The sequence below is a fragment of the Artemia franciscana genome, unplaced genomic scaffold (assembly GCF_032884065.1).
Source record: "Artemia franciscana unplaced genomic scaffold, ASM3288406v1 PGA_scaffold_1180, whole genome shotgun sequence".
NCBI classification, from domain to species: domain Eukaryota; kingdom Metazoa; phylum Arthropoda; class Branchiopoda; order Anostraca; family Artemiidae; genus Artemia; species Artemia franciscana.
In genome coordinates, this window is record NW_027062618.1 from 649,921 (window position 1) to 665,444 (window position 15,524).

The window sequence follows — 15,524 nt, forward strand, 5'->3', positions numbered from 1 at the left end:
TCGGTTAAAAAAAAAGTAAAAGTGTGCAACAAAAATTTATATACATGACTGGAGTATCACAAAATATAGATATTTACAATATTTATAAATATAACACAATTTCCAACACTAAAAGTAACTACTTAAACAGTTTTTTCCTCAAAATAAAAGCATTCTCCAAGCACGTTTTACGAGTAATTTGTAAAGTCAATAAAAAGCCAAGTGCTTTTTTGTCTGCGTATTCTTTTTGGCGCAAGACTGGTAAATGAAAAAGTGTGAGAAAGTTTCCTTCCTCGTACCAGTTCTGAGGATCAAGTGCCCCATACCACTGATTGCTGGCCAGTGGTGGAGACTCTCCTCTCTTTTTAAGGGGCAAATCATACCTATCAAAGACGGTACGAAGGCGGTGGGGGGGGGTGTCACGATGGAAAAAGTAATGGTGGACACTTTGACACTATCAAGGAAAGCTCTTCTAAAAGGGGGACAAAGCAAGCTTTACTTAAAAACACCACGACCGAGGGGTTTACAATAGTCCAGCAGCTTTTGGTGTTGTTTTTGGGAGGAGGGTGAGGCAATAAAACCTTTGTGACCTGAGCCTCGACTCAGTTTTGTGGGTCCACCTGTAACAATAATAATTGCAATAATTCAAACAATACTTGAAAATTTAAAAGGATATCTAAATACATTTCATAAATTTAGTAAATGTACAAAATTGGTATCAACAAGTCTTTTATAAAAAGCTAATAAAAATATTAAATATGCCATCTTTCATAATATTAAAAAAAAATTCAAAAACAAAAATAAAGACAAAATATTTAATATATCATCCTTAAATAGTTAAAAAATGATTAGAATAATCAAATAAAAGCTATATTAAATAATTATTTTAATTAAATGATTAAATAAACATTCAAATTATGATATTTTCATGTAAAATATCTGATTGCAGTAATTTTATATCCACTTCATTATCAAGAAGGATTTAAATTTCTCACAGCTGAATTTAGATTAGAATTTGAAAATGACAGGCCCGTATTCCACAACAATACCTTAAAAAAAGTTCTCTCAACTTTAGTACTAGGATTAAAGTACTTCAATTTTCGTAAGAAAATGGACTTCCCTGTCCTTTGCCAACCATTGGCAGAGGAAGGATACATTACATATCACTACTACCTATGCGATGAATTGATTTTCCTTGTTTTTCAAGATGGGGAACACAAAACCCTCAGTTCAGAATTTTCGACCATGGTGATTCCGATGGTACACCCTTCATTTCCATCCATAACCATTTTCAAGGAGTTTAAAAGTGTTTTCGAAAATTCTCAAAGATTTGCCTTTGCAACAAACATTTACTACTACTAATACTAACAACTCACCACAGCACCAAGACGCCTGAGGCCACACAGCAACGCACGATCCTCCTCTATCCCAATCTATTCAAAGCCTCCCTCTTTACACCCTCCCAGGAAGTTTCCATTTCCTTTAAATGTTTGTTATGAGATCCTCCCACCCCAACATCGGACGACCTGCTTTCCGTTTACCCCTAGACGGTTGGCCGAAAAGGATAATTTTCGACAATCTGTCATACTTCATCCGCAGAACGTGCCCTAGCCATCTCAACCTTTCTTTCATTATAGCCCTAGAAACCGAAACTGAACCACATTTTTTGTAAAGCCTACTGTTTGAAATACGGTTGAAATAAGGAGTCAACACAGAAACTTTTAGGATGAACATTTCAGATCGGAGTAGACCGTCGAACAAAGCTGTTCTTCAAGTACTCTGCTCTCGGCGTATCGACTTCAAGATAACTGAACCTAATCCTCCAAGACACACAGACCCTAGGTCTCTGTCCAACTCTCGCTCCCCCCTCTCGTCATTCCGTGAGAAATCCATGGGAAGGGAATTACGATACAACTAATAATTACATTTCATTTAAGATCATCTAAGGTATAGTATTCCTCTAAATCTTTTAGAATATAACCATTACAATAAAGTAAAATTAAGATAATTTCAAAGCAAGCACTGACGTAGAAATGTGTTTCGAGATTTGGCTAGACCATGAAAACAGCAGGCATCAGGCGCATTATATTATTATTATTATTTATTGAAAACCTGTTTTCAGACAAAAAAAATTAAGGAGCACTACAAAGAGAAAATAAAGACAAAACCAAAAGAGCCAAAAGTATGACAATGTAACTGGTGTAGAAGGAGTTGGTTCAAAGCATGTTTTGAAATGTTTTGGTTGTGTGTTTCCCCATAAGTTTAGCAACGGCTATTGTAGGATCTATTATATGAAGATTATTGATGAGCTTTGAATTATGTGTCCAAATTGGATATCTCAGTAGGTATTTTGCGAAACGGAAGAAAGTCGAGCGAATTTTCAATTTATCAACATTTGTAAGAATCTTCCAAAGGTCTGCAATGTAGAGGATGTGGGGGAGAGCAACATATGAAAGCTGTCAAGAGCCTATTGAATGACAGTCACTATCCATAAAGAGTATAGGGGAGGAACATTTGTTGCATTATCTGGGAAAGTGTGAAGGATTCAGAGGTGTGAGAAAAGAGGTTGTTGGAGTAAATGAGAGGAAGAGCTGTGGGTAAAATGGTGGCGAATAGGTGCTTTATTAGTGTTAGGAATCTGGCATATTTGTACGTGTGGGCATGATCCACATGGCGAGTGTTATTCTGTGATGATTTTTCTCATACTATTGTTATTTCTTGTTTTAATCTTTTTGTTTAATTGTTTAACTGATTCTTTTAATTGGTTTTGTACGTTGTTTTCTTTTTTTTGTAACCGTAGGGGTAACCAGGGCCCTGTGGGTTTTTGTGTCAAATATACCATAATATCCTATTTTCAGTCTGTATAGAAAAAGAACCAATCCTCAACAATTATAACTAGTACATAACTAGTACAGTGTCATACACTGTACTATACTACTATATACACTATATTATATGCGTAGAAATAAAATAATTCTCAAATCAGTCATAGGGAGCATATCATAGTATTCGATATAGCATAGTATTGTTCAGTACATTATACTATGCTAAATACTATAATACATGTGAAAAAAAAAATCCATGATCCTATCATAAAGAGTATTCTCGACTAGATGTTCTGCTGTCTGAGACAGGACGGTTTGTTAATTAGTTTTATATATTTGCTGCATTTATGTAAAAATTTACTAGTTTCCTATGAACAGGTTTTCTCTAGATTTAGGGACAATGGGGGAAATTTTTAAAATTAATATTTTTAGGAGGACCCCTTCATTCCTGGAACCTAGACTTTGTCAAAACGAATCTTAACAAAAGTTTGGGCATTAATGCCTGTCAAGATTAGTTCAGAGTCAAAATCAAATTGGAATATCGCTAATTTAAATAACTGCTTAAACTTACTTCTTGTTCTTTTGCTTTTTGTTTTGCCACATCTAGGTTATTTTTCAATTCTTCAATTAGCTTTTTGGATTCGGCGATCTGTTCATCAGCCGTTTCTGTGACCTTTTTCAGCTCTTCTATCTCCAATTTCAGAGTTTCAAGTCTTTGTTCCTTTTCTGCCCATTTTTCATTTATTCTTGACGCTTTGTCTTTCCATAGTGCCAAATTCTCTTCTGCCTCCTTTTCTTCTTGCTCTATATAGAACCATTTAATATATATATATATATATATATATATATATATATATATATATATATATATATATATATATATATATATATATATATATATCATAAATATTATGAAACATAATATTAGTAAATATATTAAATATATAATTATCAAATATTATTATTATTACATCTGGATATATTATAAAATATCTAAATATATTACTATTTATAGATTAGATATCATTAAACATGTTGTTAAATGTAATAAATGATAAATATTAGTAAATATTTGCGTCTAAATATAAATGTCCATCCGGAAGTGTGTGGTATCGAAACGTAAAGAGGTGTGATCTGTCGGCCAGAAAAGCGTTTTGCAAAATTCCTGGGTGTTCCGCTTGATGAGAACCTGTCATTCCTGCATCATATTTGAGCACTAGAACTGCAGATATCTCGGAATAATAGAGAAACTAAAAAACACTTTTCTGCAGGAAATACTGGTCTTGCTATACAACGCTCTTATGAAACCCCATTTACAATACTGTGCAATGACCTGGCAATCGACTTTGAAATCTCACCAGCAGAAGCTCAATTCGATTCATAAACGATCTTCGAAATGAATTGGAAAAATGAAGAGTATTTGTCAATAGAGTCGCTGCATCATCAGTCATGCTTGAGCTTTGTGTGCAACTTTCTAGCTGGTGAACCCCCGTCTGCATTTAAAATATTACTTCGGCCAATCTCGGGACAGCATAATGTAAATACCCGATCATCACCAAACCTGCAAATACCCTTCACCCCGACTGTACGATCAGATTTTGCTTCGAATATAACTTGTGCAAGGTCATGGAACCTGTTCCCAGAAGAACTGAGAGGCAGGAGCTCCCTCGCGTCATTTAAAAGAAGAGCAAGAGATCATTTATTAGCATTTGAAAAGATTAGTTAAATAATGGTAAAAGAAAATCATATAATGCATTAAATATAAATAGATAAAGATAAAGTTAAAAAATTTATTTTACTTTGGTATAATGATGAGGCGGTTTCCCCAGGTGAAAAAGGCAGGAGGATATTTGGTAGTTATGTTGGAAAAAATGGGATGTAAGGTTGTTTCTGAGAGTAGGAGCAGTGACCACGCTGCGTGTTATGTTTAAAAGGAAGCAATTGAGGATATCGACGGCCAGGAATGGACCTAAGGATTGTTATTATGTGTAGTTTATTTTTTGAATTGATAATAAACCCCATTGAACCTAAACTTGTAATATAAGTCTTAGTGAAGCTTTAGGTATGAGAACTTTGAATTGTACTTCTGATTTTCACCGTCTTTTGCATTTTCCATTCCTAAGTTACTTAATCAGTGTTTTTGCTTATATTATTTGAAGTCATTTTTGTGTGGCTTTTTGTTTCCTTTTTTTTTATTTCTTTGTCATTGTACCTCACATTGTTGTTTTTCCTTTTTTCTGGGTTATAAAGTCTACATACATACACAATATAAATTAAAATACTGAAAAGTTCTGCTCACAATGACATTTAATCCCCATAAGCCAAAGAGAAACAGCCTTATGAGACTGAAACTAGATGAGCATGTCCGTGCTCGAATAAATCACTACCAGAATTCTTTCGTGTCCTTTTTTAATCAAAGTATAATAATATATAATACTGTGTTTTGAAGTGCAGCATAGAATTAGCCATTGAGCTGCGATTGTTTTCGCAAATAAACCTAATCGAAATATTTCAGTACAATCCAGAAAGAAGTTTTGCATCAAAAGCAAATACCCACCAAAATGGAAAATACTGTCAAATGCTTGGAAATACAAACGCATATCCAAACAATCCATTCTAAAGCATCAAGGATTCACAAACTCTATTTAAAACGAAAAAAACGAATTTCAAAACGATATAACAATAGACGCTTTCTCTCATTCAAAATATCGGATTGCCAAATATCAAACAGTTCGTGGTAACGAACTCAATAGTAACTAAAACTCTAAAAAAATGGAATTTTGATACCAATAACTACATCAAAAGAATCGCATTATAATGGTGATTTTTAATATATAAATTTCATCAAGTTTAGTCTTACACATCTAAAGTTACGAGCCTGAGGAAATTTGCTTTAATTTAGAAAATAGGGAGAAACAACCCCTAAAAGTCCTAACATCTTAACGAAAATCACACCATCAGATTCAGCGCATTCGAGGACCCTACTATAGAAGTTTCAAGCTCCTATCTACAAAAATGTGGAATTTTGTATTTTTTGCCAGAAGGCAGATCACGGATGCGTGTTTTATTTTTTTGTATTTGTTTGTTTGTTTTTTTTTCTCAGGGGTGATCGTATCGACCCAGTGGTCCTAAAATCTTGCGAGAGGGCTCATTCTAATGGAAATGAAAAGTTCTAGTGCCCTTCTTAAGTGACCAAAAAATTGGAGGGCAACTAGGCCCCCTCCCACGCTAATTATTTTCCCAGAGGCACCGGATCAAAATTCTGAGATAGCCATTTTATTCAGCGTAGTCGAAAAACCTTATAACTATGTCTTCGGGAAAAACTTACTCCCCCACTGTTCCCGTGAGAGGGGCTACAAGTTACAAACTTTGACCAGTGCTTACATATAGTAATGGTTATTTGGAAGTGTACAGACGTTTTCAGGGGGAGTTTGTGGTTGGGGGAAGGGTTGAGAAGAGGGGGATATGTTGGGGGAAGTTTCCTTGGTGAAATTTGTCATGGGGGGAAGAAAATTTCCATGAAGGGATCGCAGGATTGTTTAGCATTACTTAAAAAAAAGGAAAAAATAAATATAATAAGAAAAATGTATGATTGCCGCTTTTGATATGCGCCGTGCAATGTTGGATGAGAAGGCTCCTTTCACGCTGGGGTTTATTTACAATCTTAGGACATTCATCGTATTTACAGCGAAAGCACTAAACTGTATATTATTCTTCTTTTTTTTTGTGCATTTTTCTCTTTTCCTATACTACACTTAAAAGCTCTTGTCATCACTAAATAAATAAATAAATTATTATAAATTATTACAATTATTATAGCATTTCCATAAACCCACTTGGAAAAGAAACTACAATAATTGAATCAGATTATATTATGAAAAAAACTATCCTACGAGACTGTTATTGGGCATGATAGAAAGATAAACAGAATTGAAATAAAATAAATAAGCCTACAAGATTTGAAAGTTTGTCGGCAAATGCGGAACATGTCTTGAATGAGGTTTTCCAGATAAAACTATTTCGTGACCAATTGAAGGGCTAAAGAGAAGTTCTATTTCGTTTTTTTTTAGAAAAAGATTATATTAATTAGAGTGTAGATGCCATTAATTTTTGAAAATCTTTCCAGCGTATGAGGAAAAAAGAGCATCTTGTGAATCCTTCCTCACCAAAAGCTGTAGATCCAAGGATTGGCAAAACTAATTATCTTTCTATCATGAGAAAAAAAAACAGACAGGATTTTTTTTTTGTCTACGAATCCGGAATGACCGAAAAAATAATCTAGACATCACCATAACAGGATGTCACAATCTGCTGAGACTTAAGTGGAAATTGCTAGGTTTCGCTACAAGAAGGTCCCGATCTTTTTGGCGGGCACTGTGCCTTATTAGCCTTAAACACGTTTCATATTTGTCGACAAGTTTGCTACTTTTTTCATCTGATTAGTATCAATTGCCGTATAGGTGATCTCTATACCAATTTAGCACTTCCTCGTCTGTCATATCCACGGAAAGAGGATATTTTTCTTGATATTTACATGAATACTTTATTGTTTAGCACTTTTATAAAGAAAAAGATAATGGAAACCTAAAGGTAAGTCATTAATCTGTTAAATTTCTATAAAAATCTAATACTTAGAATAGAAACATATCTAAAAAGTACAAATTGACCCGAAATTTGTGTATCCTCACTTTCTCTTTGGTGGTACTTGCCAAGCATGGCAAAAGTGTGCTAAGGGTGGCGGAACAGTGTCAAGTGCTGCGGGGGCTGTGGCAAGCGTTGCAGGGGCAGTCCCATTCGTGGCGGAACTGTGTGGTATACAATATACAATACAAGATTTAAACCAGGTGGCGGAAAGCTGGCAACCCTATGTTATGAAGGTATTATGTGTTTCAGACTTTTATAGTTGTGTTTTAATAGCTTCGACTGTGTTTTAGTACAAATGTAGTAGCCCCAGTTTTTATACCAACACAGGATGGTATGGTTTCTCGAATTCCATTATTATTTTCTTTTAGCCCAGATTATGGCAATTCTGCAATAATGTCGTCAAATGTGAAAAAGATTAAAGGCGATGATAGGAACCCTCCAGCTCTCCGTTCTCTGGAGAAATCTTAAAAGGGGATTTCGGAACCAATAACGAGGTAGCGTCTTCACACGGAGAGAAGTATCTCGACTCCGGGACAGCAATCACACTGGATCATTTGGCAATGTCCGAGCCATATATGGATGTCGCATCTACCAGGTAATAAACGCCTCCAAGATACACAGTAACACTATATATCACAGTATATATCACACCGAGATGCCATTCGTCGACATTGATTCCAAAGATGGCTCAAGCCTTGGAAATTCTTCTTTTTGAACCCTTGGTAAATATCCCATTTGTCAAAGCTCGTCAAAGCTCAAACGATCAAAAATGGGTTTTTTTACGGCCACACAAAAATACTGAAAAAACACACAAAGCGAATATTTCGAGAGTGACAACCGCCTCTATTCTTCAACGAGAGCAAAAAATATATTTTTATGAAAATGCAAAAAAAGACAAAGGAAAAAAAACCAAAGAAACGCGGAAAGTCAATGTGAAAAACAAAACCAAAAAAAAAACAATGAAAGAATAAAATTAAAAGATGAATAAAATTCAATAAAAGCCAAAATAAGAAGAATTAAAACCAAATACCTAATAAACATAAAGCGAGTCATTCACCAATATCCCCGATTTGCACAAAATCCAACAATTTGAACTGTAATCGACGAATACTAGCGAACAACTGACAAATAAAAGAAAAATTCATTTACTCAAACCAACGAGCTAGCCTTTAGATAAGTTAGAGAACTTTGTCATCTGAATTCTAATTTTAATAATTGCATTCCTTGCAGATATCCTTTGAGACTTAAGTGGTTGATGATGGAGAACTATGCCATCTGATTTCTGATTTTAATAATTGCATTTTCGCAGACACCCTTTGAGATCTAAGTAGTTGACGACGCGTTTGATTATGTGATTGCAAAGGTGATTCAAGGTTTATTTCAGTGGTTATTAAAGTATTGGCTTCTCTTTGAGACAACCGAAATATAAGCCATTTATTTTTAAATCACCGGTATCTCTGTTCAAATGTAGACTCTGTTCACTATCCAAAATTTAAAAATTTTAGCAAAAATGAACACTTAATGTTATACTCACTACCCAAGATCATTCCGGGATTATTAATAAACTGGTGATCATTCTCCTAGAGTTCCAGTGATTATAGTGACTATTTTCCAGTGATTATAGAATGTTTAGGATTAGGTTAGAATGCAGAAACTAGACGGTGAGCTATTCTCTCTTGTTACATCATCCAAAGTAACTCGTCTATGGCCTGTGTGCTAGACCCTTTGCTTTCCTTGAGACTCTTTTACGTACGAGTGACCAAGATGAACTGAATTTTGCTATTGATTTCTGTTTGCTGTGTTAATATCTGATAATTTTTTAATACGTTTTTCAATCACAGAATTTATTCAACTAATTGGATAACCATTCCAAAATGAAACATCTCTAAGGTGATCGAGCTCTGAATCCATGAAACGTGGTGAACAAACCAGCAATGTTCTATCAACTAGGGAAGTGACCACTCCTCTTTTCACAACGGGAGAATGATCAGGAGAATAATTCAAGTAACGGTCACTATGTGTAGGTTTTCTGTAGACCCCAAAATCAAAATATGTATCATTAGGGTGCACCAGGATATCCAAGAATTGAAAACCCCTATCTACCTTTAATTCCTGAGTAAATTTGAGTTTTGGATCCAAGGAGTTAAGGAAGTGAAGGAAAGACCCCAAAGATTCTTCACTATGCTCCCACGAATAAAAAATATCATCTTTAAAACGAACCAAAAATTCACGTTTACGAAGAATTGGCAAAATCGCTTTTCAAGGTTTTTAATGGAGATATCTGCTTCTATTGGTAAAAGGGGGCCCCCATTGGAAGCCCATATTTCTGTCTTTAAAAAAATTCCTCCATAGTGAAAATAAAAAGAAGTTCTGTTACAAAGGGCTATAATTGAAAGAAATGTCTGATTCGAAAGAATAGGTTTGTCTGATATAGTTGGGATTAAATTTATCCTCCGATCAAATGAATCACATTTTAAAGCTGATTTTAAATATATAAGTTTCATCAAGTTTAGTTTTACCCATAAAAAGTTACGAGTCTGAGAAAATTTGCCTTATTTTAAAAAATAGGGGGAAGTGAACACTAAAAGTCATATAATCTTAACGAAAATCACCACCATCAGATTCAGCGTATCAGAGAACCCTACTGTAGAAGTTTCAAGCTCCTATCTATAAAACTGTGGAATTTTGTATTTTTTGCCAGAAGACTGATCATGCATGCGTGTTTATTTGATTGTTCGTTTGTTTCTTGTTTTTTTCCCAGGGGTTATCGTATCGATCCAGTGATCCTAAAATGTCGTGAGAAGGATCATTTAAACGGAAATTAAAAGTTTTAGTACCCTTTTTAGCGACCAAAAAAATCGGATGGCACCTTGGCCCCCCTCCCATGCTCATTTTTTCCCAAGGTCACCGGATCAAAATTTCGAGATGGCCATTCTATTCAGCGCAGTCGAAAACTTAATAACTATTTCTTTGGCAACGACTTAATCCCCAACAGTCCCCGGGGGAGGGGTTACACGTTACAAACTTTGACTATTGTCAAACATTTCGTGGTAACGAACGACCCGGCTCAATAGTAAACGAAACTCTAAAAAACGGAATTTTGATGCTAAAATATACATCCAAAGAATCGGATTTTCATGATGATTTTAAATATATAAGTTTCATCAAATTTAGTCTTTGTCATCAAAAGTTACGAGCCTGAGAACATTTTTCTTATTTTGGAAAATAGGGAGAAACACCCCCTAAAAGTCATAGAATCTTAACGAAAATCAGAACATCGCATTCGGCGTATCAGAGAACCCTATAGCAAAAATTTCAAGCTCATATCTACAAAAATGTGGAATTTCGTATTTTTTTTGCCAGAAGACAAATCACGGGTGCGTGTTTATTTGTTTGTTTTTTTTTTGTTTTTTTTTTTTCTTTTCCCCAGGAGTCTTCGTATCGACCAAGTGGTCCTAGAATGTTGCAAGAGGGCTCATTCTAACGGAAATGAAAAGTTCTAGTGCCCTTTTTAAGTGACCAAAAAAATTGGAGGGCACCTAGGCCCCCTCCCACGCTCAATTTTTCTCCAAAGTGAACGGATCAAAATTTTGAGATAGCCATTTTGTTCCGCATAGTCAAAAACCATAATAACTATGTCTTTGGGAATGACTTACTCCCCCACAGTCCCTGGGGGAGGGGCTGCAAGTTACAAACTTCGACCAGTGTTTACATATAATAATGGTTATTGGGAAGTGTACAGATGTTTTCAGGGGTTTTTTTGTTTTGGGGGTAGGGTTGAGGGGAGGGGGCTATGTGGGAGGATCTTTCCTTGGAGAAATATGTCATGGGGGAACAGAAATTCAATGAAAAGGGCGCAGGATTTTCTAAAATTACTATAAAAAAACAGTGAAAAAATAAACATGGAAAAGTTTTTTTCAATTGAAAGTAAGGAGTAGCATTGAAACTTAAAACGAACAGAGATTATTACGCATATGAGGGGTTCTAAAAATACTTTAACATAATGAGCGAGGTATTAAGGATGAGATAAATACCTCGCTCTTTATGCTAAAGTATTCTTAGTAATTTCAACTATTTATTCTACGGCCTTTCTGATTCAGGGGTCATTCTTAAAGAATTGAAACAAAACTTACGATTTAGTGTAAAGAGCGAGGTATTAACGAGGGTACAAACGCCCTCATATACATAATAAAAATTTAAGAATATAAAAGTTTGTTACGTAAGTTAATTCTTAAGTTACGTGTATTTTTTACTAATAAAAACATTCGTTCAAAATTAAAATTTTACCGAAAATTAAAAATTAAAAACCGAAAAATTGCTGGGTAACTAGGCCTCCTTCCCCACCCCTTATTTCTCAAAATCGTCTGATCAAAACTAAGAGAAAGACATTTAGCCAAAAAAAAGGAATTAATATGCAAATTTGATATTAATAATTTATGTGTGGAGAGCCAAAATCAAACATGCATTAATTCAAAAACTTTCAGAAATTACATAAAAAAAACTAGTTTTTTAAACTGAAAGTAAGGAGCGACATTAAAACTTAAAACGAACAGAAATTACTCCGTATATGAAATGGGTTGTACCCAGAAATTACTCCGTATATGAAATGGGTTGTACCCTCCGCAATCCCTCGCTCTTTACGCTAAAGTTTGGCTCTTTGCCACAATTCTGCTTTTTAAAATAATTAAAAGCTTTACCGTAAAGAGTGAGGGATTGCGGAGGGGACAACCCATTTCTTATACGGAGTAATTTCTGTTCGTTTTAAGTTTTAATGTCGCTCCTTACTTTCAGTTAAAACAAAAACTAGTTTTTTATGTAATTTACATATAGTAATGGTTATTATGAAGCATACAGACTTTTTCGCGTTGGGTGGGTGAGGGTCGGGAGAGGTGGTTACGTGGGAGGATCTTTCCATGAAATTATAAGTGAAAATAAAATAAAATATCATGAAATTATATCATGAAATAAATAAGGAATATATATATATTATTTATTTATATTATAAGGATATTTATTTATTATAAATAATATTATAAATAATTATTTATTATATTCCCTTATTTATTATAAGGGAAGAGAATTTCCATGAAGGGGTACAGGATTTTCTAGCATTATTTAAAAAAAAATGAGAAAATAAATAATTTTTTTAACTGGAAGTAATGAGCAACATTAAAACTTAGAAAGAACATAAATATTACGTATATAAGGGGGTTCGTCTCCTCCACAATGCCTTGCTCTTTACGCTAGAGCTTTTTTAATAATTTCAACTATTTATTCTACGGCCTTTGCGATTCAGGGGTCATTCTTAAGGATTTGGGACAAAATTCAAGCTTTAGTGTAAAGAGCGAGGCATTGACGAGGGGGCGAAACCCCTCATATACGTAACAAAAATACACAAATATACAAGTTCGTTACGTAAGTTAACTTGTAAGGTACCTATGTTTATTATTAACAAAAAAGTTCGTAAAAAAAAAATCTAGTTGCACTTTCAAGTAACTAAAATTGGAGGGCAACTAGGTCTCCTCCCCCACCCTATTTTTTTATCAAAATTGTCCAATCAAAACTACGAGAAAGCAACTGAGACAAGAGAACTTAATATGCAAATTTCGTTTTAATTTTTTATGTGCGGTGAGCCAAAATCAAAACATGCATTAATTCAAAAACGTTCAGAAAATAAATAAAAAAAAACAAGTTTTTTTTAACTGCAAATAAGGAGCGACATTAAAACTTAAAACGAACAGAAATTATTCCGTATATGAAAGGGGTTGTCCCCTCCTCAACGCCTCGGTCTTTACGCTAAAGTTTTTTATTGTTTCAAAAAGTAGAGCTGTGAGAAAGAGTCAAACTTTACCGTAAAGAGCGGGGCGTTGAGGAGGGAGCAGCCCCTTTCATACACGAAGAAATTTCTTCGCTAGCTTAATTTTACATGACAAAGGTATCATCCAGCACTTCATAGAAGCTGTTGAGATTTATTACATTACAAGCAAAGCTTCTTGGGCCTAGTAACTGATTTACTTTTGTAATAGTTTTTCTTTTAGTACTAATAAATTGATTGATTGATCGATTCATTGATAGGTCTAGCTTGAAACGAAATTCCGGTGATTTACGAATAAATAAGTTATATTTCAGTTTTCTCAAAAGAGAAGCCGATAATTTAGTAATCCCTGAAATAAACCTTGAATCACCTTCGCAATCACATAATCAAACGCGTCGTCAACTGCTTAGATCTCAAAGGGTGTCTGGGAAAAATGCAATTATTAAAATCACAAATCAGATGACATAGTTCTCCAACTTATTTCATTGCTGGTTCGTTTGTCTGAGCGAATAAAATTTTCTTTTATTTGTCAGTTGTTCACTCGTACCCGTCAGTGGCAGCTGAAATTTTTGGATTTTGTGCAAATCGCGGATATTGGTGAATGACTCGCTTTACGGTTGTTGGGTGTTTGGTTTTAATTCTTCCAATTTTGGCTTTTATTTAATTTTATTCATCTTTTAATTTTGTTTTTTTCATTGGTTTTGCTTTTTTTCACATTGACTTTCCGCGTTTACTTTTGGTTTTTTCTTTATCTTTTTTGGAATTTTCCTTAAATATATTTTTTTTGTTCGCCCTGAAGAAGAGAGGCGGTTGTCCTCTCGAAATTTTCGCTGTTTTTTTTTTTTTTTTTTTTCAGTATTTTCGTTAGGCCTTAAAAAGCCCATTTTTGATAGTTTCTTCTTTACATTATGGCAGGCCAATGTGGTTTAAGAAATTATCTTCTTCAAAGCTCTTTTCAGCTTTCCCTTATGGTATTTGTTGCTACCTGGTGTTGTGCGTATATTAGTCTTGCATTCGGAGTGTTTGTAGTATCTACTTTGATAGGAGTTTTATGAGCAATTATTTATACTTGTTGGTTGTCAGATTCAACTAGATAAACTACTCCACCACTAAGAACGGCAACCACACAGGAAAACCACAACAGTTGGTTTCAAAACCACACAGGAAAAAAGTGAACCCGTCCCCCTTGCTTCAGTTAATCCGGGAACTGAAGACGAAACTCCTACTACTATACCATATATCTCGAAACTCAGCGTCAAACTTGGGGAAATTAAAAAAAAAAATAACCTCTCTGTTTCTTTCACAAATGAAGTTCAGTTTAACATTTATTCAACTCCAGAAAGGATAAGACTGACCTTATACTGGGTAGTGGGGTCTACAGAGTCTTGTACTCATGTGAGAAGTTTTACATTTGTAGAGCCCATCAACAGCTGAGGGGAATGATTGCATGAATACAAAACTTCAATAGATAATCCCCTGAGATATGAAAACAAAAACGACAACTTTGATTCTGCTTTGACCCTCCACATTTTTGAGAATCCTGATCATTTAGCTCATTTAGCTCTTTTTGAAGAGGCATCTTTAATATCTACTGTAAATGGCTTACCGCAATCTTTTAGAGAGCTAATTGAGATTTAAAAAATATATAAATAGAGATTTTGCTATAAATAGAGATGCGGAAGATATTTCCTTAAGCCCAATTTATAATAACTTAATATTAAGTAATTCAGACAACATTTTTCTCAGTCTAATTTAAGACAACCTGTCCGTATATCTAATAAAAATTAAGTTTGCAGGCAAGCTAAATCTATTGCTAAGCAAAGAATTTTTGCCAAATCCAATTGCTGAAACGTCTTTCATTTAATCTGACTGGTTTTGATTCAGTGTCTTTTCTCCTCTCGTGAGTTTTACTTCAAAAGGTTAGATTTTGTTTGTTTTCTTTTTTTAGTATTGAAGAAGATTTAGCGGAGGTCCTTGTCGAAATATCTGCTTATTTTCATTCTGCTTTTTTCCGCTGGTTGACACTACCCTCATTTTCCTTGCCTATTTAAATTTGGTTTTTTCAGTTGTTATTTTTTCTTCTTCTTTGCTTCGTACATCATGTATGGCCAGTGCGGTCTTAGAATGTAGTCACCACAACCCATCAACTCAAGAAAAAGATGTCAATCCTTTCAGTGTCTTGGTCTGTTGAGGCTACCCGTGTCGAGTCATATATAGCCGCAGGTTGCACACATTGTTGTGCCCTTCTATCAACTGACCGT

The 15,524-nt window shown here is 34.5% G+C and overlaps 1 protein-coding gene across 1 annotated transcript in view; it reads right to left on the reverse strand.

Moving 5' to 3' along the window:
* The window catches only part of LOC136041230 (structural maintenance of chromosomes protein 2-like), a 140,499-nt gene that overhangs the window by 74,623 nt on the left and 50,352 nt on the right, over positions 1-15,524 (reverse strand). Inside the window, exon 10 of the mRNA XM_065725819.1 lies at positions 3,376-3,608. Within this exon, the coding sequence (XP_065581891.1) occupies positions 3,376-3,608 (233 nt within the window). The remainder of the gene's footprint in view (positions 1-3,375; positions 3,609-15,524) is intronic.